Source organism: Petromyzon marinus, chromosome 16, assembly GCF_048934315.1.
Source record: "Petromyzon marinus isolate PM22_M1 ecotype Great Lakes invasive population chromosome 16, UKy_Petmar_22M1.pri1.0, whole genome shotgun sequence".
Classification (NCBI taxonomy): domain Eukaryota; kingdom Metazoa; phylum Chordata; class Hyperoartia; order Petromyzontiformes; family Petromyzontidae; genus Petromyzon; species Petromyzon marinus.
In genome coordinates, this window is record NC_133682.1 from 13,941,822 (window position 1) to 13,967,263 (window position 25,442).

At 42.7% G+C, this 25,442-nt stretch overlaps 1 protein-coding gene across 2 annotated transcripts in view; it reads right to left on the reverse strand.

Annotated features, from left to right (window-relative positions):
- Positions 1-25,442, reverse strand: part of TDO2 (tryptophan 2,3-dioxygenase) — a 114,783-nt gene that overhangs the window by 15,591 nt on the left and 73,750 nt on the right. For both annotated transcript variants that reach the window (XM_032955141.2, XM_076067524.1), the window contains exons 8-9: positions 22,077-22,188; positions 4,999-5,056 (exon numbers count right to left, since the gene is read on the reverse strand). In XM_032955141.2, the coding sequence (XP_032811032.1) occupies positions 4,999-5,056; positions 22,077-22,188 (170 nt within the window). The remainder of the gene's footprint in view (positions 1-4,998; positions 5,057-22,076; positions 22,189-25,442) is intronic.

A 25,442-nucleotide genomic window follows, 5' to 3' on the forward strand; every position in this document is an offset into this window, starting at 1 on the left:
AGAAGTTCTAAATACTTATTTAGTGATGGTGGCAAGTGTAGTTAACACAACCCTGCCAGTTAACACACCCTGCCACCTTGAGTACCACGTTCACCTCTCTCATGTTCGTATGTGATGGGGATTATATAGATTTTAGTTTTTCTCCTGCTTAAGTTTTTTTGCGGTTGTGCCGGACATCTCTCTCATGTGTTTTTGGGTCGTACCGCCTGTTGCTTGGCATGATGTTCTACGTTTCACTGCATGAACTGGGAGCTTCTGCAGGAACCTGGAAACACATTGGAGAACTATTTTTGTTGTTCTTGTATTCTTCCTTTCATTGGGCATATTTCCCTCTCCACGGTTTAGAGCAGTTAACTACCTCGCCTGGTATACAGGAGGTTGTGGGTTCGATCCCGACTCTGACACCTGTATATTTGGAGTTTCCGTGTCTCTCTCCCCGTGTGGTCGTGTGGATTTTTCTCCGGGGCCTCCGGTTTTTCCCTCCACATTGAGATACATGCGTTTTGCGAATTTGGCTGCTATACATTTACACGTGATAAGCCTGTTCGTTTGTGGCCAGGTCGCTTTTGAAAAATAGCTATTTCACTCAGTGGGCCTTACCTAGTAAAATAAAAAAAATTAAACTTTTAGTTTAGTTCATACTTTTTCTGCTTCTTCCCCATTATTTCCCTGCTCCACAACCACCGCTTATCTGGCCTCTCAAGCACCTGGGATTTCCTTAATTTTGTTGTATCACGGTTGCTGAGCACAGGACCCAAAGGCCCAAACCACCGAGCGGCCAGTAACAAACAGCACTGTTGAGTGTGCAATAGACAAAAGTGAATGCGTTCCTTGAATTGAGCGTGGTCAGGGATCGGCAACCGAAATAATTAGGTAAAAAACTCGATACTTCAAGAGCCGCAATGCACATGATGAATACGAGACGGTGGTCCTTAATAGATTATGCCACGGTGCAGTCCTGGATCTGCAGGTTGCCAACCCCTGGGCATGGTCATAGGGACTTTCGGAAATTCCACACCCAGTGTTGGTGGAGCCTCGAACGGGACCTGCCTGCCAGATAACGCGGTGGCAGTGAAGTTTCCATGGTCACTGTATGGTGGCCCTGGGACTATAATAGACCATGTGGTGATACAAGGACTCTCCTGGGGCGTACCTCCGAGACAATTTATGAGAGGGCGTGGGGGTTTGAGTTCCGAAGTTCGAATCCCGCTCACGGCCACCAACACCAGTAACGATTATCTGAACCAGTCTTGGGCCTCCCCTATGTTGACTTGGCCTCAAATGAGTGCCTGATGTGGTGTGTAGTACACATCATCACTGGGGAGACAAAGGCGATTGGACGTGGTGCTGGCAACCCACCCCCTCGTGTGCCGTGCTGGCCTTCATAGGTACTCGCTAACTGCACTTACCCGAACAGTCTATGAAGGCTATACGGGAGATCTTTGCCTTTGTGTGGGTCTGAGAAGTGGTGTGTAGCGTCTGAGCGATGGTGCCGTGAATTGTCGATGGAACTGTCTGTTAATAGCATCTTGCTACTGGGGCTTGGATTTGTTTGAGCCCTGTGCACCGTGGGTTATATTTCTTGATGTTGCCCTACACGCATTATTACTTTCGTTTATGTTTTAACTTCACACTGCTTTGTCAATCCATTGTTAGATTAAGGCATTCCTATGTCTTGTTTGTCATAGAGGTTATTTCAGCATACTTCACCACGCTGGTCATTCCTCGTCAAAGAGCTGCTTAATTCGATGGGTCTTAAGCAGCTGAAATAAAGTCTGAGTGAGTCAATGGGGCATAGATGGGATAGTGCGGCCCACGGCCGGCCACCGATGCAAGTTTTGGCTCGAAATTTAACTCAGGTCGCCGTGTTCATGTATGTATGTATGTTGAACTTCTTTCGGACCATACATAGCCAACCATGCTCTTCGGAGGTGCGGGGAAATACAACAAACTAAACACCAAAAACAGTTCTTAAGACATTAGTTTTCAATCTAGCTGGTTTAAAAGTGCATTGCTCCAAGCGGCTTCCTAATATTGGAAGGAAGAGCGTTCTGGACGGCCGCAGAGGCACATCTGAAAACGCGCCATGCGGTGACCCACCATCTTTGTTCGATGGCCAGCCAGAAGCCGTTGCTGCAAGGATGACCGGAGTTCGCGTGATGGGTTATGCTCCTCGTGCAGTATGCTCACCACTTCACCAGCACTCCACTGCTTTTGCTCCAATTTTTCCGAATTGTTTCCCCCCTCGGTGTTTTGTGTCTAGCATTTGCATTGTAACACACTTTGAGATTCTGTTGGCAATGGTGTAGCTTGCTGATAAATGTTAAAAGCATAAAACATTTCGATTTAAAGCTTTCGTGACTGCAGGGATTCATCTTCTGGGTTCTTTCGGGTAAAGTCACGTTGAATGGGAATAAAATAATAATAACAGAATAAAATTCTCACGACGTTTTGGCCACAACACAAGTAGCCTTCCTCAGGTGAAGAAACAGGACTGTCCAGAAGACAGCGCTTGTCTCTGGAATGGAACTTTCTACAAACAAACTGAGGGCACCCCAATGGGCTCCCCCCTATCGCCGGTTGTAGCCAACGTTTTCATGTAAAAATTTGAGACTGACGCCATCCAGACTGCCACTCTATGCCCGACCTTATGGAAGAGGTACGTGGATAACACTTTTGTCATCTGGCCACATGGCCGGCCTGCTCTAGACCAATTCCTCGACCACATCAATTCCATACACCCAGCCATACGATTTACCATGGAAGTCGAAAAAGATGGCAAGCTATCCTTTTTGGATGTCCTAATTAAAAGGAAACCTGATGGTTCAATGGGCCACTCTGTCTACAGGAAAGCTACCCATACGGATTCTTACTTAAAACCGGATTCCCACCACCATCCATCCCAGAAGAATTCCCTCATCAAGACTCTATACCATAGAGCCCAGTGCATTTGCGACCAGGAACACATTGCTAGTGAACTCAAGCACGTACACCAAGCTCTCAAGGCTAATGGTTACTCCTCTTGAGGAGCCATTCAAAACCATCACCTTACCCTACATTGCGGGGGTCACAAAAGAGATCTCCAAAATCATGAATAAACACAAGATCCAGGTCCGATTCAACACAGTACGTAAAATCCGTGATCTGGTTCCGTCTGTAAAAGATGTGGTTCCAGACATACAGTACCCGACCGTCTACAAACTAAGTTGTCTCTGTGGTAGCAGCTACATTGGAGAAACCAAACGACATATCTCGGACCGCATCCGTGAGCATAAAGCAGACTTGAAACACGATCGGACGAACAACTCAGCTGTGGCAGATCACTGTTATAATTCAGTGAGCTCACATGACATTGACTTCTCCAAGACGGAGGTTATCTGCAAGCCATCCGGCTACCATGAGATATTCGTTCATGAGGCTATCCACATATACAAACACAGAGACAATTTCAACCGAGAAGATGGATTCTGGCTTAGTAACCATTGGAAAGACGTTATAAACCATTTCGGTTCTTGATTGATTGTATTTTACGGTGACTTTCAGACCGCAGTCCATTCGCTGGCACTGCCTATTAGTACCTATCACACACACGACGGTCAATAGTATAGTTTATAGCATTTGTATAATAATAAATAGTATAACAGTGTAATGTTTAACATAATTCATAAGGCAATATATAGTACCGTAATTGTATAGTGAATATACAGCAGTGTGGTATATAGTAGGGTTAATATAATAATACATAGTGTAATACTACAAGTCTAATATTTTATAGTCTAAAATATAGGGTAGTGTATAGTAACGCATTGTAAAATTCAAGGGTGAGATTTGTCTATGGATACGATATTATACAATGTAGTTTAGATTGGAAGGTATAATATTGTATTGTAGTCAAGTTTATAGCATAGTTATAACGCAACGCAGGACAGAGCAGCACACCGTGGCTGCTACCTTCTCTTCCCCCCCCCCCCTTCCGTTCCGAACATTGATGGACTCGTCCGTCTGAACACAAGCTCGTCGTTCTCCGTGGTGTTAATCCCTCATACTAACATCATGCTAATCCCCCAGTTACATGCTAATTTACTATTGATATGTAAACTGCTGCTAATCCTTCACACCAACATTATGTTAGTCCCCCAGTTACATGCTAATTTATATGTAAACTCCTCTCCCCCCTCCCCTCGTCCGTCTGAACATAGCTCGTCGCTCTCCGTGGTGCTAATCCCTCACACCAAAATCATGCTAATCCTCCAGTTACATGCTAATGTATACGATAACTCCTTTGTCAAGGCGCTCTGTTCCTCCCACACAGCTTAAAAGACGCTGTCCATGCTTGGCAGTGTTCACTCAAGCGCTGTCTTCCAGACAGTCCTGTTTTTTCACCTGAGGAAGGCTACTTGTGTTGTGGCCGAAACGTCGTGAGAATTTTATTCTGTTATTATTATTTTTATTATTTTATTCCCATTCTACATGACTTTACCGAAAGAACCCAGAACATGAAACATTTATTGAACAATTTTCAATGCAAAATATTACCCTTGAAGGTCTGTCAGGCTCGAGGCTAGTACCCATTAAATACACATTCTGAGTATGTGTATATTTTAACAAATTATAAATGAGAGCGATAACACTGTATATCACTCTGAAGTCATTTGCCATATATTGCACAATTTTGTCAGCTAATTTTCTCTTTCTGTATCAAACGCAACTGTAGTCTCTGCAACTGATGGATAAACCTCTAACTCTTCGTGCAGAGGGGTCAAGACTTGCAGGGTCAGCGTGGACTCAGTCTGCCGGACAGGCCGGTGTGTGTAGGACAGACACCGCGTCACAGAGCTGCTGGGACCTAGGTTACATTTTCCATTTTCTGACGAGAGAATTACTCTGCTCTCCTGCCCCTTGACATCTCTGCGGAATTGCAAGTGACACTTCATGTTCTCTTTGTAGATTGCTAATATGCGTACAAGAGATCACGTGCGCACACGTTGTGCTTTTTACCTGTAGAAATAAATCATTAAGGCTCCCTGCAGGGCCTTGTATGACAGTCGTCGAGTTCCTGAAAAACACACCAGACAATCCGCGTGCGAGTTAAATTTACGAGCATGCAACACGCATGGCTGTGTTCACCGGCACCGCTGTGAGAAAGCAGGATGGTGATGATGCTGCTGCTGCGTCGGCAGTCAGAATGGTAATCTTTATTTATCCCTTGGAGCTATGAAGCTCTTTTTCGCAAATGTCCAACGGTGGTGGACAAATAAAGGAAAAACTTAACGCATTCATCAATAACAACGCATCATGTGCAATGAAGAAGGGTTATTACCGAAAATATCGCCTGTTTTATGTATAGTGTCAATGATGCATGTTTCGATTTAAAGCTTTCGTGACTGCAAGGATTCATCTTCTTTGGTTCTTTCGGTAAAGTCACGCAGAATGAGAATAATAAGTGAGAATTTTATTGCGTTATTTTATTTTATCAATTTATTATTTTATTCTCATTCTACGTGACTTTACCGAAAGAACCAAAGAAAATGATGCATGTGTTGAGTTTTTGTGAGAGTAGGGATCAAGGAAATTTGTCATTAAATAGCAGGTGCACTGTAAGTGATGCTTAATGGTTAAACATACAAATTGTTGACTTTGAAGCTCATAAATTGGAAGGCAAAATTACGGCACAAGGCAAGGCTAAGCAGAAAGGAAGTTGATCATTGAAAGAAAACACCAACTCGTAGTTTTTGTTCTATTTTTCAATGCATTGAGTAAAATTATTGTATTCTGTGATTAGTCAATGAATCATAATAATTATATTATTACGTTTTCCAGATGGAGCCACACAGCTTGCACGATTGAGCAAATAAAACTATTGGATAACATTGCCTACCTCCAGAAGTTTCCATCACAGTAAGTTGGAGACATGATGTACTTAATGTAGCCTAATTACGATATTTGGCTTTATTTTATACGGTACATGGCAATGACATTGAGAGACAGATTAGTGACATTCAAACTGTAAATAAAAGTAAGTGGATTTGGGCAGGACAGATCGCAAGTGGGGATTATGACCAACGGTCATTCAGCTCATGTGTAGGCGCTATAGATTCTTTAGGTGACAGCTTGGGGGTTTTGTCATCCAGCAGTGGATTAATCACGGATATTGATATTGGTCAATTATTTACAATACGTTAAACATCATACACAACCGGAACACCTCTACCCTGAATAAGTAGCTTTGAGAGATTTTACTTACCTTTAGATATTACATTTTTAAATATGACTGAATAAAGCACTATTTTTACCATAAAGTCCACTACAAATACTCTTTGGTTCTATTCGGTAAAGTCACGTAGGTAAAAAATAAAAAAACAAAAATCGAATAGAACCAAAGAGTATGGATCCTTGCAGTCACGAAAGCTGCAAATCTAGAATCCACTACAAATACTTTGTTTTGCTATGTCTGAAGGTGTTCAGGTGAAATAAAATAACTCTAATTCACTCCAAATTATGTGGTATGGTGGCGAGATGTTATCACCCTCGCATGCTATGAAGGAGCTCGTGGGTTCGATCCTGACCCTGACGCTTATACATTTGGAATGTGCATGTTCTCCCCGTGGTCGTGTTGATTTTTCCGCGGGTCCTCCAGTTTTTCCCTTCACATTTAGAATCGACATGCGTTGAGAGCAGTATTCGTCACTTATTTTCAAAGAGGGGCCACTTTTGCCGTTAAGACATCAGTGTGAGGCCGCAACACATTTGAAACTATTTGGTTTGACAGCATGATGGGATGTTTTCACTCCTTGTGTATTGTCGGGGTCCGCATGTCAGGGGCCGCACTAAAGGCTGCCAGTGGCCCGTGGGACCTTGCAATGAAGAACACTGGTTTAGAGTATTTGGCTGCGAAAAATGTTCACGTGATAAATTCTCCCAAACACAGCTGCCAGCAGTGGCAGAGCATGCTTGCCAAAAAGGACATCCAATCGAAGTGTTATGCAAAAATAATTATTACTGGCCAAGATTAGTTAGAGAATCAATTGAAATTAAGAAGAATTCAAATAATTTTAATCGCTGTGATAGCTATAGACTCAGCGCAGCCTGGAAGCGTATTATTCAGGAATACACAACACATTGCAATTCCTTACAGGTGAGTCACATGCTAAGTGGCTGATTACTGAACTATTATATCACCCCCATCGCCTCTGATCTCGGATCCTGATGGGGTTCAACAATGATGGCATCATCCTCCACTATTTAAGACCGGAAGCAGGTGGATGGCTTCACTATTCTTTCAAATCGCCCGAAGATGCTGGATGTAATGTCCAGCAAAACGTCAAACTCAAATTGTAAATGTTGTGGATCCACTCTTCAACACACCGGTGGACCAAAGTAGAGAACTATTTGTCTTTTTTTTATTTAAAGGTTTCGTGACAGCAGTAATTCATATTCTTAGCTCTTTCGGTAAAGTCACGTTGAAGGGAAACAATAAAATAATAAAAAATATATAAAACAATAAAAATTCTCACGACGTTTCGACCATAACACAAACGGTCGTCATCAGGTGTGTCGGTTTTGCAAAGGTGTGTCGGTTTTGATGACGACCGTTTGTGTTATGGTCGAAACGTCGTGATAATTTTTATTGTTTTATATATATTTTATTATTTTATTGTTTCCCTTCAACGTGACTTTACCGAAAGAGCTAAGAATATTTGTCTTTTGTCAACGTGACACATTTTTTACTGATTGTCTGTGTCGGGTGGTGAAGGGTTGTGACACATTTATAAATTAATACGATCTAACTCAAAAAACCAAAAAACCTTTAATGTATTATGAACTAGCTTATATACCCGGCGTTGCCCGGGCCAAAAAAAGTATTCAAAACTACTCTTAAAAATCTAACAGCAGTGCGTACTGACTGTGGTGGTACCTGCTATGATTACAGCAGTGCATACCGACTGTGGTGGTACCTGCTATCACTACAGTAGTACATGCTGACTCTATAGCAGTATTTATCGACTCTATAGCACAAAGTACTCACCCGACAGAGTGGCGTGGTGAGGCCTAGTCCCGTGCCGAGCCTTCGGCCTCACCTAAATTGTCCAACCAGCCGAGGTGGCACCTTGGCAGGCTGGGGCTGCTACCCCTGACCCCCCCCCCCCCCCCCAGCCACAATCTCCCCGGACGCTCTGCAGTAATAGCATCTACCGACTGTATAGTAGTAACTGCATGCATCGGGGTGGGGGGGGACATCACACAGTGAATAATTTACCTGAGAGTTTAGTGTATTTTTATAGTATTGACCGATTTACTCCCACCGAAGGCGTGCGACTTGACATGGGCTGTCGCCCCCAGCAAAGGCGCGTGAGTTGCTATGGTCGTGCATGCGCCATAAATACATAAATACAATGGAAGCGCACTAAATCGCTAATTAAACTAATTAAAAGTTGACGGATGTGAAAAAGGAAGTGCTTGCTCACGGCGGGGCTTACGGCGTGGTACCTGGCTATTTTTATTTTAAGTAAACCCCACCGTTGGAGAGCCAAATCCTTCGCAAGCACCCTAACACACAAGCAAAACCACAAAAAACCGCCACAAACCCACAAACAATGTTTTACTTTCATATATGTAGATAATACTGGTCACGAAAGCCTACGAGTTAAACTGAAGCGACTTCGTTTGTACTATCATTTGTGGCCAGGTCGCTTCTGGAAAAGAGCTACATGGCTCAGTGTTGCTTTACCTGGTGAAATAAATTTTAAAAAAATTAAGAGGACAGTTATAGTAGCATTCCTGCTTTACTTTACAATTCCCCTTGGGTGAAAGCAATCTAGCAGCTGCGAATGCCTCGCCTGTCCTGTTCACGATGTGGAGCCTGCAGCAGCACGAGCCCGGGGCCAGGGACAGGGACGAGCGAGCCCCCCGTCGCACGCTCGCCTGGATGCGGAGGCGACCTCCGACCCCCACCCGCACGTGCGCCGCACACTAACACGCCCAGAGCCACCCTCTCGCACAGCCACTGCAACATAATGGCATCCATCATTGGTTTCCTGTGCCACTTATGCACAGATTAACATTCCCCTATGGCCAAGATATTGTTCAATAATAGCCGAAATATTGCAGAGTGATTCCTCGTTCCACGCACTTCCACTATTTGAAATAATTCAACTCTTACATGTATCTGTGGTAAGGCTTGCAACCCAATTAGAAATTACCGTAAGTATTTTGGACATTTCAGAATAGATATGGTATGTGAAGTTAAATTATTTAATTTTACTGCTTCGATGTTTTGCTTGTTAATTTGTTTTGTTTTTCATTTCGTTTAGCTATGTAGGTTTTGGATGCTGCCGTGGTGGGGTCATGGTTAGCACATTGGACATCCAGAGGCTGCGGGGTCCAAACCTCCATGCGGCGGATGAAATAACAGGGCATGCAAGTACGTTTCTTAAATCCCTACAAAGGACAACTTGGCAGAACCCTCCTAAAAAAATGGTTGCGATGCAGTGATGCTTTCCTGGGCAATAGGCATACCAATAATAGTAATAAATTACCCCGCAACTCTATCAATGTAAATAGGTACACAACAATCGTTCTGAAGATCGTGTGGTGGGGTAAAGTGTGGGCACTCCCACACTACCAAAAACCCCTCTGGAGGAGCTCTTTGAAGCTCCCTTAAGTGGAAGCCCTTCCACCAGCAGTGGCGTGAGCAGGACATTGCAGGGCTGCTCTATTTAACCCATACTTATCATGAATGTTCAGTTGTAGCGCATGTTCAGTGTGTCAACGAGAGGGTCATTTGAAGCAGTGCAAGACAGCGTCTCGGGGAATATTGCCTCTTCATAGGTTTCTGCAACAGGCAGGGCCTGGGCATGCATTTTGTTCTGAGCCTTATCACCACAGCTAATGCAGTGGCACTAAGCACCACAGCCCAACACCCCTGGGGCAAAACAAAAGAAATGGGAGAAAATGTCTCTTTCGTGCTGCGGGGCTCCCTGGATGTAATTTGACAGCCAATCGCGCATCACAGGAAACATCGACCCCAGCTGCTTCGGCCGTTACACTCAGTCCAAATAAATTAACTTAGCAAATTGCATGTTACCTGAATTAGTAACAAGCATGCTGACCACTAGGTTATTCAATCACTTGTTTACATTAAAACAGATTTGAAGTTCAGTAAAAAAAATCCAGAAGCCAGACTAGTTGATGGGAGAGCCTTTCTGGTTACGGGAAATGTTCAGTACACTGCAATGGATTAAATAAATATATGCTACATCATTACATTTGTATTCAATTCCACATCATTAACACAGACTCATATTTTATGTAATGTATATATAACTAAATTAACATTAACTAAACTGCTTTCTATCAACACTATGAAGCAGGGTTAGATGGCTGAGGCTTGCTGGATGTGAATAGGTGAAGATGTTTCGTGATGGGGGCTCAATATTTTATTTAGTTTCTTTTGGAAAGTAAATGTTGAATGAATATAAAATCAACACAGAGTGCCCTGACAAGAGCGCTTGGATGGGTGAAGTCCTCCAAGGGCTTCAATAATTATTGTCTCTGCAAATCCTGGTAATGAAACCTTGCACACTGGTCTGTTTTTCAAATAAGTTTCTCAACAACCCAAAACACACACTTTTTCATAAATACGTAAATCAAATTAAATATACTTTGCTTATATGTTTTTAGAGAAATATTGTCCAACACAGAGAGCCTGACATCCCCACCGACAAACCAAGTGGTAGACCGGTGGATGTATCTGAGCGCACGCAGCCGATTTAGCGCGAGGACAGTGATCTGTCCAAGAACAAGGTCTGGATGGCTGAAATGGTGAGAGATGACTGGTGTGGCGTGCGATAAGAGGGTCTCATATTCTTTGGGTCTTTCGGTAAAGTCACGTAGATAGGTTCAAAGAAAATAACAAAAAATAACAAAAAACTACGACGTTTCGATCGCAACACAAGTGTTCGTCATCAGGAAGAGGGGGTTAGCTTCTCAAGGTAAACAGTTTATAAAGGTTTGAAATGGGCGTAGCCCAAATGTCAGCAGCCAATGTTAATGTAAGTGGTGGGCAACGACCGTGACAGTGCTGGGTTTTCCCACCAATCAAAGGGCTGCCCAGTAAAAATTTGCATGATAATGTAAGATCGTTGAGAGGCCTCCATGGCGGGCGCCCTGAGGTGGCTATGTTAATGTGAGAGATTAGCATGTTAATGGCAGATCGCAAAGCAAAAACCTCGAGCTCAGTGAGCGAGGTGGCTGTGTTAGGGTGAGAAATTTAACCTGTTAATGTAAAATCAGAGAGCCGAAAATAACAACTAACATCGGAAGGTGGTAGGATGGGAACATCACAGCTAGTTATTATTTTTTATTTAAATCTTTCGTGACTGCAGGGATTCATATTCTTGGTTCTTTCGGTAAAGTCAAGTAGAAGGGAAACAATAAAATAATAAAAATATAAAACAATAAAATGATCACGACGTTTCGACTGCAACACAAGCAATCATCATCAGGTGTGAAAACCACAGCAAGAAAATTTGAAAAAAGTGGCGGTTATTTTTAACGTTAGCACCACGGAGAGCGATTTGACAGTTTGTTCAGATGGACGAGTCCATCTATGTTCGGAAAAGAGGAGGGGGAGACGAAAATAATGGATGCGGTCTGAAAGCCACCATAAAAGCATGAACAATCAATTAAGACCCGAAATGGTTTAACAAAGTGGAAGGAAAGAGATCAATAGAAAGGCAGAAGAAGAGGTGGGTGGATGTGGTACAATCGGACATGGTGGCCCGAGGAGCGGAAAGAGAGATGGCGCAGGACAGCGCAGCATGGAGATGGTTGGCAAGGGCAGCAGACCCACATGAGCGGGACAAACGCGTGGAAGAAAAAGACAGTGATCCGCCCAGAAGTGTTGGGGTTTTTTTAGGTGCTTTTTTAACTTATTTTTTTGGGTAGCCTTTTCTGGCACACCCTGAATTATGGCTTAATTGAATCCGGCTTCAAGAGCATTGACGGCACACATCTTTTTTATAGCTTGTCCAAAACGTGTCGAAATTTTTCGAAAATTTGACGCGTTTTAACTCCTTCAGATGAAGAATGCGTTTAAAAATCATCTCAGCCCAGCATGCATACAAAAGATGCATTAAGCATTAAGCCACCTTCAGAAAATGCATCTGTACCAAGCGCCGCACACTGTCCTTTGTGCTGGAAGCATTACAGGTGCAAGGCTTCTGTCAAATTGCTTTGTGAACCTGCATTTCAGAAGCAGCCACTTGCGTGTTTTTGTGAATTGTTTTTTACATTAACGAACGCCATTAGCTAGGTCACGGAGACCTTGTTAGAAATACCAAAAAGAACTGAAACTACAGACCAAGAAATTACGGTGCTCAAGTCTGCTACATAAATTGGCAGGCACTGTGGTGCATCTGAGAGTTTTAATAATCATAGTAATAGACGATTACAATACATAACGTTGTGCGATGTCGCAATCATGCAGACGGAATTGATTATTTGAAGGGAACTGTCTTGCACTGGTGCATTCAAATACTAAATGCAGGGCACACTACAATTGACCCCAATTTATATTCTGACTTGCGTGTTACATAACACCTGGAATGCGATACTAATCAGATCGAGCAATCAGTACAGACGCACACTTGTTAGCTGGGTAACTTCGTGAGCACTTGCCATCGTGTCAGTACGCATACAGCTGATGACACGTAACCAAAGCATAATACTTGCCTTTAATGGGATTAAATGTCTCTTGCAAGATAATTCACAAGTAGAGGTCATTGTTAATATGCGTCATGGATTGCACACACATAATCGCAATTATAAGCAAAAAGGTACTGCGGTAAGTCGAGGCCCGGATTGGGCGATAAGGGCAGCGGTCCATAGGGCAAATGCCCGGTGTGCCGGCCCATTCCGAGGACCGGTGTGTGTGGGGAAATCGCAAATGTGATCAGCATGTAAAAAAATATATTAATTTTTGTTTTCATTTAAATATTTTATTACCTCTGATGTGAATGTTTCATTGCTTATTTGTGCTCTCAGTTGCAATGAAGACTCATATATATTCGGCAGCCCCAAAGATACTTCCTCACCCCAGGCCCATTTGTTTTTTGGACCCAGCACAAATGGGCTAATGAAATCGCACTGCAAAATCATGCTAATACATCGCATCACAACATCTGTCAACAAGTACGAAACAGTTTGTGCACAACCACAACCAATTGAAAACTAAATAAATAGACGCCAATAGCCCCAAATTTGGGACGGTGTGTTTACAAATGCCTGGGCCGATTTTTTTGTCGCAGTCTGTCACTCGACTGGTAACCAGTATTATTTTCAGCTGGAGCTATCTAGGGAGGTGGAAATAGCATAGTGCTTTGTCTAACAATGGTTACCCATTATTGCGTAATGTTATTTCCCTCGCGTGGTATGCAAGAGGTCGTGGGTTCGATCTCGACCCTAACGCCTGTATAATTGGAGTTTGCATGTTCTCCCTGTGGTAGCGTTGATTTTACTCCAGGTCCTCCGATTTTCCTTCTAGAATGAACGTGCATTCAGAGTAATTGGCTGTTATAAATTTCCACAAGATAGGCCACTTCATTGTGGCCGGCTTGCTTTTGAAAAAGAGCTCATGGCTTTGCCTGGTAAATAAAATAGTTTAGTTTAGAGTTTAATTTACCTATCACTGTCTTGCAACTGAAGTAATGCACTTCATTGGCTTGTCACCTTGACAAAGGGCAACCATTTGTATTTAATTGATCTTGACAGTATTTATTTGGAATCATAAATACAATAAACATAAAACATATCAAAGCTAAAATAAAATTATTATCCGATTTAACATTGATTTTCTAAATAATTGGGTTGTCAATTGGTGAAATGAAAAAAATATTTTTTGCAGCACTGAAGATGTAGGTTAAAATACATGCAGGACATGCCTCTGAATAATATACTCCTGTTGAATATAAATGATCTTGGACGTGTGTTGAACTTGGCGTGGAAATGAAATGGAATAGACTGGAAGGTTGTCATCAGAAAGAACTGCATGGAGAGAATGTTACATGATTTAGGCCAAAGTGGTAAACAAGAAATTATAAAAAGTGAAGATGATTATTATTAACTTTGAAAACAGCTCCTTTCATTGAAGATCACAATGCGCTGTAGACGTTAACATTTAAACACAGACGGTGCAAAAAGAAAATTATTAAAACATGATGCACTTCATTCCGTCTTATGCTCAATGTAACCGGCCGCGAAGGTTTTGTCAAAATTTAACATTACCACATATTACTAATACCAAGAACACGAAAAAGAACACGAAAAAGGCTTTGGCGATCTTGATTTGAAGCTTTCGTGACTGCAGAATCCATACTCTTTGGTTCTTTCGGTAAAGTCACGTAGGTTGAAAAATAATAGATCACGACGTTTCGATCGCAACACAAGCAATAATCATCAGGTGGGACAACCACAGCAAGAAAAAAAACTGCTGAAGTAGGCGAGAGAAGTGGGGGGAGAGAAAGCAGGGCAGAAAGTGGACCCCGCGGTAGCACCCGGGTCACTGGAGTAGAGATCGGAGAGAGATGCACAGAGAAAGACACACAGAGAGTCGGAAATAACAGCTCACATAGGCAGGTAGGATGGAAACATCACAGTCAGTTAAGAATGTACCTGGTTAATAACGTGCTTCCAACGATTGCTCAGTTTGTACCCATCCTCTCGGTTGAAGTTGTGTCTGTGTTTATATATCTGGATGGCTTAATAAACAAATATCTGAAAATAGCCGGTGGGTTTGCAGAGTACCTTCGTCTTGGAAAAGTCAATTTCGTGTGAGCCCACTGCGTTAAAACAATGATCAACAACGGCAGAGGTATTGGTCCTACCGTGTTTCAGATCTGCCTTGTGTTCGCGAACGCGGTCCGAGACATGTCGTTTCGTTTCCCCAATGTAACTAATGCTGCAGCCACAACTCAGTTTGTAGACACCCGGGTATTGCCTATCACGAATCACATCCTTTACAGATGTAATCAAATCACGGAGTTTGTGTACTGTGTTGAAACAAACCTGGATCTTTGGTTTGTTTAAGACTTTGGAAATCTTTTTGGTAACCCCTGCTATGTATGGCAAAGTGATGGTATTGGTTGGATCCTCAGATGGTTGTCTCCCCATAGCTGGGGAGACAGCTTTGCGGATTGTACCGTCAGCATATCCGTTCATCCTGAGGGCTTGGTGTACGTGCTCCAGCTCACTGGCTAGGTGATGCTGGTCGGAGATGCAACGGGCCCTATGATGTACTGTTTTGATGAGGGAATTCTTCTGTGCTGGATGGTGGTGGGAGTCAGGCTTTAGATAGGCATCCGTGTGTGGCTTTTCTGTAGACAGAGTGTCCCCACGAGCCATCAGGTCTCTTCTCGATCAAAACATCCAGGAATGGTAGCTTGCCATCCTTTTCCACTTCCATGGTGAATTTGATAGATTTGTGTATGGAATTGATGTGGTTGAGAAATTGTTTCAGTGCTGGCAGGCCATGTGGCCAGATGACGAACGTGTCATCTACTTATCTCTTCCACAAGGAAGGACGTAGGGTGGATGTCTGGATGGCATGTCTAAAATTTCTCCATGAAAACATTCGCTACCACTGGCGATAAGGGAGAACCCATTGGGGTACCCTCACTTTGTTTGTAGAATGTACACCTGATGACGGTTCCTTGTGTTGCAATCGAAACGTCGTGATCTATTATTTCATTACCTAATTGACTTTACCGAAAGAACCAAAGGATAAGGCTTTGGCAATGTTCATGAGTACTGTCGTTCAGAGACAATTTTCTCTCTTTTATTTTTGCTGCACTTCTGTAATTTAAATGAAGCACTGCTCAGGTTGCGGTCATGAACCAGTGGTCATCCAGTTTGAGTGAGGATTATGTAGAAATTGATCTCTTGCAGGGCTAGCATAGGTGTGGCTGGTAGCGTTTGGAAAGTTAAGTACTCAACATTAATTGCGATACACAGGAATAAGTCACGTTCCGCCTGATCAAACAAGCACTGGCATAGCATTAATCTCTGCTGGTAGCTTGAGCCAGTAGTGAAAATTCCCCTTTCTTATGGCGAGATCCAGTCTCTCTGTAGGCCCACTGTTTAGTTGACGATACGTGTGACTCGTGCTATTGATCTCAGATGGATGATTGTTCAAATTGGTTTCTAACTCATGAGAACTTTGACTTTTCCATTGTGCATTGAGCTGTCTATCCACAGCTCCACATGGATACCAGTGCAGCGTTAATAAAACAAAGCATTATGCAGCAAAGACTAATATATTTACGTGGAGTGATGACATCATTAATATGACTATCTGCTAGAGTATGAATAGGCAAAATTACACTTCAAGGTTTAACATTCTTTGTCAGCTACTGTATAAGCGACTGAGAACGCATGGTTCTAATTATTCTAATCTAAAACGTCTTAAGCATTTTAATATGTCCAATGTAGATTGGTTTTCAAAATATTCTTGAGAAAAAATCAGCAGCCTTTAATTCATTTATATTGTAGGAAAAACAGTCAAACACAGCAATAATAACTTGGCTTAGGCTTTCTGATTTATTGTGCGTTTCAACTGCGGTCAGAATTTCTGCAATCGATCTAGCATTTTGAGTCTGTCTTTACCGCTTTCTGAGACAGATGTGATTCCTGGAGATGACAACTAAAGTGAAGTTAATAGAGGACAAGCTATATCACAGTGCTCAGAGAAAATGTGGCAGCTCAATCAACACAAAACATATTATTATATTTATGATACTACTGTTATTCCTCCTCTTGTTTATCCAGGAAAGCCTCACTTTGTCTCATGACTATTTTCAGAGTTGATGGGGGGCGATCATTGCTATGCAGATTCCAAATGACAAACATCAGCACTACACAAGCACCCATCATCAGGTACAAATGAATGAGAAAACAAACATAGCAAACTTGTAAATATAATGCAATACAACACAGAGAGTCGGCCAACACAACAGTCAACACTCCTCCTGGTTGATTAAATTTTTCCAAAGATTGCTAAATTTGAGAGAGAGACAAAACATAGACACGGAGACACACAGACAGACTCACAAGCAGAGAGAGACTCACACAGAGATAAACAGAGAGGGGCACACACATAGGCACACAGAAAGACGTCTCTGTGTTGAGCGCTGTCTCTAAAAAGTGGACGTGGACCCAAGCTGTGGTCCGGTCCGTTGTAGCTAGTTACGTTGTAATTAGCGTAGTTAGCCTGGTAGTCACCACCATAGATTGTTATTATGTTAAGGGGCAGTTACCCCGTGTGTTGGTGTTAATAAATGTGTTGTCTCCAAAGAGTACGTCTGCGACTCAGTTGAACTTACTACAAATATTTCAGGTTAATGTCGGAATTCCACAAACGTGTGAAAATAAAAATAAAAACGTCTTAATTAATGTGGCACATTGGGTTTTCACCATCTGCATTGGTTCAAGGCAAGATATGTATTCGTATGTGTGTACGTTGAACTTCTTTCGCACAGTACGAAGCCAGCTGTGCTAATTGGAGGTGCAGATTAATTACTAAAGTAGTTAATCTCAGGTCAGAGTTTCTGTGTTGACTCTGGGTTGACCACGACTTTCCCTAAATTATAACTAATATTACTAATTGACTCAAAGGAATGATGGGCTGAGTCAACCCCCAAACAGGATTTAGACTCGTGGCCTTAAATTGTGAGTCAAGCACTCGAACAACAGTGGTAATCGACCAAATGTAACTACTTAGCACAGTGGATACATTCGTATAATTTTTTATTTTCTGACTTATTTTCAAATAACACTCTCTGTAAATTTCGATTTAAAGCTTTCGTGACTGCAATGATTCATCTTCTTTGGTTCTTTCGGTAAAGTCACGTAGAATGAGAATAAAATAATAAATTGATAAAATAAAATAACACAATAATATTCTCACGACGTTTTGGCCACAACACAAGCGGCCTTCATCAGGTGAAGGGAGCGAGACTGTCTGGTAGGACAGCGCTGGAGTGAGAGAGCCACGTTCAGATCACGGCTTTTAAGCTTAGAGTCGCGGCATCTCTTCAGAAAGGTGAGAGACTCGATTAGTTGAGCCTTCTTATCCCGAAGTCTGTTGAATGATCTTAAGGATGTGTGGAATCCCTCCCCGTAGAGGCGGTTAAATTTCGATTTAAAGCTTTCGTGACTGCAATGATTCATCTTCTTTGGTTCTTAGAGTCGCGGCATCTCTTCAGAAAGGTGAGAGACTCGATTAGTTGAGCCTTCTTATCCCGAAGTCTGTTGAATGATCTTAAGGATGTGTGGAATCCCTCCCCGTAGAGGCGGTTAAATTTCGATTTAAAGCTTTCGTGACTGCAATGATTCATCTTCTTTGGTTCTTTCGGTAAAGTCACGTAGAATGAGAATAAAATAATAAATTGATAAAATAAAATAACACAATAATATTCTCACGACGTTTCGGCCACAACACAAGCGGCCTTCATCAGGTGAAGGGAGCGAGACTGTCTGGTAGGACAGCGCTGGAGTGAGAGAGCCACGTTCAGATCACGGCTTTTAAGCTTAGAGTCGCGGCATCTCTCACCTGATCATCTGCATGGAGACGTGGTGACTGAGATGGTTGCGTGCGATACGCTGTGCCACTGCTCAGCATGTCCAACAAGTTGTTTTGTTTGGCTTTTTGTTTTTACTCTTTCATATTTACGCCTCTCTATGGGCCGCTGTGATTCATGCCTTGTACATAATCTTAAGACTCACGTAGTAATTTAGACACGATATATTTTCATTATTATTAATATACGCAAAAAGCCATTAATTCTAGAACCTGCAATCGTATTTCCCAGATTAAAAAAACACATTTTTGTTTTCATAGGTATTTAAAAAGCAAAAGTTGGGGGCTGGATCTCATAATCCGGTAGGAGTGTGTGTGTGTGTGGGTGACCAGATTCGTATAATTTAATTACCACTGAGCAAAAGATCGGGGTGTGTGGCTTACTATCCAGAGCATCTTGTACTGTAAAGAATGCAAAAAATGCAACACTACTTGCTGTAAATTACTGTAATATATATGGCAAGGAACAATTCCATGGAACGAATACGTCTCAGAGCCGTTTAAGATGAATTTCCACTGGAATTACCTTAGGGTGTTTCTTCATTTCCTGATGTTAAGGCCCACGGAGATGGACTAAATCAAATTATGTAAGAAGAAAAAAAAAGCTAGCGCTTAAGTGCTTTCAAATGTGGCTGGGCAAAGATAATCTAAATGCTAAACTGGAGAAACCTGGGCTTATAAGATTTTACCGCTCAGGAACCGAGCCCAAAAATGATGCTGGCTTAGTGTTCTGACACAGACATTAACCACACGGTGAGCTGAATACCTCATAATGCGCATCATTTCAAAAATTTGATTGTACATTTACTGTATATGGGAAATACCTCTAAACCCAAATATGTTAAATGTCTCTCTAAAATATGTTGTTTATGTAATTCTTCATCGTTGTTTAAAATTTCTGGTGAAACACCACTCAAGTTAATGGTCAAAACATTTACACCATAAACATATATCTTTTTTCCACAAATAATGTGGAAGAGTATAAGATAATAAAACAAAACATTTCAATTTTGAACTCTCATGCTCTGTGATGTTATCTCCATTCAGATAACATCACAGAGATACTTCTGATGTTGCTTCACTAGGCCTGTTTTTACCTACAATAGTGCACATATTAATGTCATGCCAATATAACTCATTCCATGGAAATCTATTTTGTTTCTTTGAGCTGGAATGATTATGCAAATTCAGTTAAATATATTTAGTTGCTTCCCTTTTTTTTAACGCAATGTACTAAACTAAACTATTTTTATTTTACCAGGTCAGGCCCACTGAGCTATATACTGTAGCTCTTTTCAGAAGCGACCTGACCACAAATGATAGCTCAGCCAAATACTCTAAACTCATGTGTTTAAATATCAAGGGAAAACCGGAGGACCCAGAGAAAAACCCACACCACTACGAGAAAAACATGCAAACTCCAAATATACAACAGGAGTCAGGGTCGGGAGGGAACCCATGACTCACGACCTCCTGTTTTGCCAGGCAAGGTAGTTAACAGGGCCATCAGCGTGTTAGGCCTGAGGTCTCGTGCCCCCAATTACACTGCTGGGTGGACAAAAAGCCAGGTGGGGGTGAGGGTTTAAGAAACTTGCACCATTGTTTCAACTACCACACCGGAAGGACAAATCGAACTGGCAACCTTTGCAAGTTCAGTGTGATAACCATACTGACCGTTACACCAGGCCTGAGAGCCAACTTTCACTCCATACGTGGATCTCGGTGTCACCCGTTCTATGCGTTGACACCAATTGACCCCCCCCGCCACCCTGAGCCACAATGTCACTTTTGATACCGTTTTTTATGGCATCGCTCCAGTTGGCACATTGCCATGAATGTACTTTTGACATTTGGTAAAATACGATTTGTTTCGCATCACTGTTATTTTCGAGCCCTTCAACTCAAGTGGACTTGTTAGCTATCGCCGCACGTAGCGGTTCGTCTACACCATCGCTCGTGCAGCCGCCACGGAGCGATCAGCGTAGTGGGCACGCCCGCCCACTCATTGACGTGTGTCTGCCCACCCACGACCACTGACACCACCCATATATTGGCCTGGTTTATATGTTTTATGGCCTCCCACGGGGCAAGGACAGCGGATTATAAACAACATAAAACAGTGTACTTGTAAACGCTTCGTGTAGAGCACTTTTTTTTCCAAGAAAAGCACTCTGAATGAAGTCTTTTCATAGCAAAAATAATGTGGGACATTAAATTATTTGGTTGCTTCATCATCATCAACAGCCATGATTAATCCACTCCCCAAGTGGCCACTTATTCAGCATCACAATGGTGCAAAGAGAACATGCAAGTGGCAGAGGCTACAGAGAAGTAGCCCCTACACTTTGGTGTGAGATAATTAGCCCTAACACTATGGTGGAATGAGAGCATGCCAAAAATAAGCTGCACATGATGAATTGCATCCAATTAACCACATTTCTAAGCAGGACGCTCCAAGGCAGCAGGACATATTGAAGATAATCTATATCATTTTGTAAAAATGGTATGAGTTAATAAATGTTTCTATGAGTAAACGTCATTTCAATAAACGGAGTTGTTTATTCTGTTTCATAACAGAAACCCAATAGTGTATCTATCAGTGTCATAACAAGGCTGTGTTGTATCCAGGGTGGGACGAATAACAAGGTGTTAGGAAAGGCTCATGGGGCATGTGCTGTGGAGATGGAATAAGGAGGAGGGGCAATAATGTGATGCCAGAGTTTAATTACTTTTCAGAATGCACAACTTCTATTGAAACAGGAATTGTCAGCAAATCCGTGTTTATCTAGAAGCCAGGCTGCCCTCCTTGCCCCACGCGCACCCCCAAACGTGGCCAATTCCTCGACATTAAATTAGGGCCTGGCAACTCCAAACCTCCAAGAAAAACGCAGTCCATCTTTTCCCAGCCAAACAATAGTCACACAACACCAACTGTAACGAGTGTCATTTCATTTGCAAGTCGATGTTAAAGAACTTATTGGTAATGGAAATGCTATCGAGAATGTGTATTGCCTCATTACAGAATTGTTGAACAACAGCATTAACTCGCTTGCTATCTCCAACGTGTTCAACTCTATAACATTCTCACCATGCTACCTTTACCTCACCCTCTAACGCTGTCTTTGTGTGAATCCCGTCCCCCGCTAAAATGCTAATTGATGCATTTATTGACAAGCGCCTATATCATCACGGCTCTACAGATCACCTATATCTATAATCTTTGACCCCTAATGTTACGTAGAATAGTGTTGCTGGAGTATTTGCCTAAAAGGAACCATATGACACGTGACCTGTCGATCAAATGAGCTGCCATTGTCGGTATTCCCGGGAATATAAACGGCAACTTCATGAGGGAAGGAAGAGACCTGGACAGACTCGGTATCGGACTCGTGTTGTCACTTTGTAAAAGCAATCCCGTTGTCGGTGTCCTTGGGCAATTTCTTACCTTTGCTCATCAGATGAATGTGCCGCTTCTCGTCGAAGAGCGAACCAAATGTCTCCTGTTGCTTGCGAATTTCATTCATGAGCTCTTCTTTCAGTGTGGCATTTTCCATCAGCTGGTGAAGACATAAAAGGAGGAGGGCTTAGTCACGAATACTGGCAGGGTTGCACATGTTAGGACAAAGGTGCAGCCCTGCAATATCTTCCTCATGCCATTGCTGGCGTAAGAGCCCTCACAAGACGAAGATCTGGAGAGGCCCTCTGGAGGGCATATGGCCTACTCTTCCACATTGGCCAGGCATCCTGGAAAAGATGGGAGGTCAACACTGTACCCCACCACACGCGAGCTGCCGATTGACTGACTGTGGTGAACCGATACACCTGCTTGACCCGAGCTACAGTGAGGGAAAAAAGTATTTAATCCCCTGCTGATTTTGTACGTTTTCCCACTGACAAAGAAATGATCAGTCTATAATTTTAATGGTAGGTTTATTTGAACAGTGAGAGACAGAATAACAACAAAAACATCTAGAAAAACGCATGTCAAAAATGTTATAAATTGACTTGCATTTTAATGAGGGAAATAATTATTTGACCCCTCTGCTAAACATGACTTAGTACTTGGTGGCAAAACCCTTGTTGGCAATCACAGAGGTCAGACGTTTCTTGTAGTTGGCCACAAGGTTTGCACACATCTCAGGAGGGATTTTGTCCCACTCCTCTTTGCAGATTTTCTCCAAGTGATTAAGGTTTCGAGGCTGACGTTTGGCAACTCGAACCTTCAGCTCCCTCCACTGATTTTCTATGGGATTAAGGTCTTGAGACTGGCTAGGCCACTCCAGGACCTTAATGTGCTTCTTCTTAAACCACTCCTTTGTTGCCTTGGCCGTGTGTTTTGGGTCATTGTCATGCTGGAATACCCATCCACGACCCATTTTCAATGCCCTGGCTGACGGAAGGAGGTTCTCACCCAAGATTTGACGGTACATGGACCCGTCCATCGTCCCTTTGATGCGGTGAATTTGTCCTGTCCCATTATCAGAAAAACACCCCCAAAGCAAAATGTTTCCACCTCCATGTTTGACCGTGGGGATGGTGTTCTTGGGGTCATAGGCAGCATTCCTCCTCCTCCAAATACGGCGAGTTGAGTTGATGCCAAAGAGCTCCAATTTGGTCTATTCTGACCACAACACTTTCACCCAGTTGTCCTCTGAATCATTCAGATGTTCATTGGCAAACTTCAGACGGGCAGGGGGACCTTGCGAGCGCTGCAGGATTTCAGTCCTTCACGGCGTAGTGTGTTACCAATTGTTTTCTTGGTGACTATGGTCCCAGCTGCCTTGAGATCATTGACAAGATCCTCCCGTTTACTTCTGGGCTGATTCCTCACCGTTCTCATGATCATTGCAACTCCACGCGGTGAGATCTTGCATGGAGCCCCAGGCCGAGGGAAATTGACTGTTCTTTTGTGTTTCTTCCATTTGCGAATAATCGCACCAACTGTTGTCACCTTCTCACCGAGCTGTTTGGCAATGGTCTTGTAGCCCATTCCAGCCTTGTGTAGGTCTACATACTTGTCCCTGACATCCTTGGAGAGCTCTTTGGTCTTGGCCATGGTGGAGAGTTTGGAATCTGATTGATTGATTGCTTCTGTGGACAGGTGCCTTTTATTCAGGTAACAAGCTGAGATTAGGAGCACTCCCTTTAAGAGTGTGCTCCTAATCTCAGCTCGTTACCTGTATAAAAGACACCTGGGAGCCATAAATCTTTCTGATTGAGAGGGGGTCAAACACTTGTTTTTCTCATTAAAATGCAAATCAATTTATAACATTTTTGACATGCATTTTTCTGGATGTTTTTGTTGTTATTCTGTCTCTCACTGTTCAAATAGACCTACCATTAAAATTATAGACTGATCATTCTTTGTCAGTGGGCAAACGTACAAAATCAGCAGGGGATGAAATGCTTTTTTCCCTCACTGTATAAGTGTTCTAATACTTGTGTAGTGGGTTCACCTGAGTCACAGACATAGTCTTTGGAAGAAGCGCTTTTTATTTAGTTCCAACACATAGCGTAGCTTCCCCTTAACACAATAACAACATAGGGTGGTGATCACCCGACTAACTACACTAGTTTCCACGTAACTGTTACTACGGACCCGGGACCAACAGCATCTTCTCGGGTCCACGTGCTGGAAGACTCATAGAACCGAGATCGTAGACGAAGGGTTTCTTCCCGGGATGAACCAACCCCGGTGCCTCTCGGGACCTGGCTTATCTTTTCTGTGGCATGGCCGGCTCCGCCCTTGGGTACGTCCACCTTCCAGAACCCTCGGGAAGGACCTGGGTCCCAATCATGTGACCCCTCTTAGCCCCCTCTAGGGCCCCTCTGTCAAGAAGTGTTCTTGCCGTTGGTTTTCACACCTGATGATGACTGCTTGTGTTGCAGTCGAAACGTCGTGAGAATTTTATTGCTTTATATATTTTATTATTTTATTGTTTCCCTTCAACGTGACTTTACTGAAAGAACCAATAATATGAATCACTGCAGTCACGAAAGCTTTAAATCCTCATCTAATTATCATGCAAATTTTAATTTAATGAAGTCCAGCGGTAATAGTTTTTTTTATTGTGCCAGCTAAGGCTCACTGAGCTATATAGCTCTTTTTCAGAAGCGACCTGGCTATCACAAAAGATAGCTCAACGAAGTGGCTTACCATGTGGACATTTATAGCAGCCAAATACTCTAAACGCATGTTTCTAAAATGTGGAGGGAAAAATTGGAGGACCTGTTAAAAAAATCCACACGACCACTGGGAGAACATTCAAACTCCAAATATACAGCAGGCGTCAGCATCATGGTCGAACCCATGACCTCCTTTATACCAGGCGAGATAGTTACCATCTCGCCACCGTGGAGCCCCGAACCTTAGATGACCAATGATAGTGAAATACATAATGACCGACTCGTTTGAAAAGGTCATTGCATACTTCACGTATCAAAAGGTAAAGGTGCAGCCCAGCAATTGCTTGGTCTCGCCACTGTGCAGTCGAGGGAGTTCTAGAGAGTAAAACAAATGAATGGGTACCACTCGAATGCTGATATCTGGTGTGAGACCTTAGACTATCTTCATAGCAATTTAGTGTGTGTGTGTTTGCCTTGCTGCTGGCAGTATCAGTAAGGGCCGCTTCTATCGGCGCACCCAAACCACCCTCACGCATGTGGGTCCTGTCGTTGCACGGACAACCCACAGGGGGCAACACAGCCAACACATGTTTTATGACGACAAAAGCAAATTCTGGACACAATCAAAGTCAACTTTCTTCGTGTGGGCAAGGATATGAAAAATCTATCTTTATTTTAGTTTTTA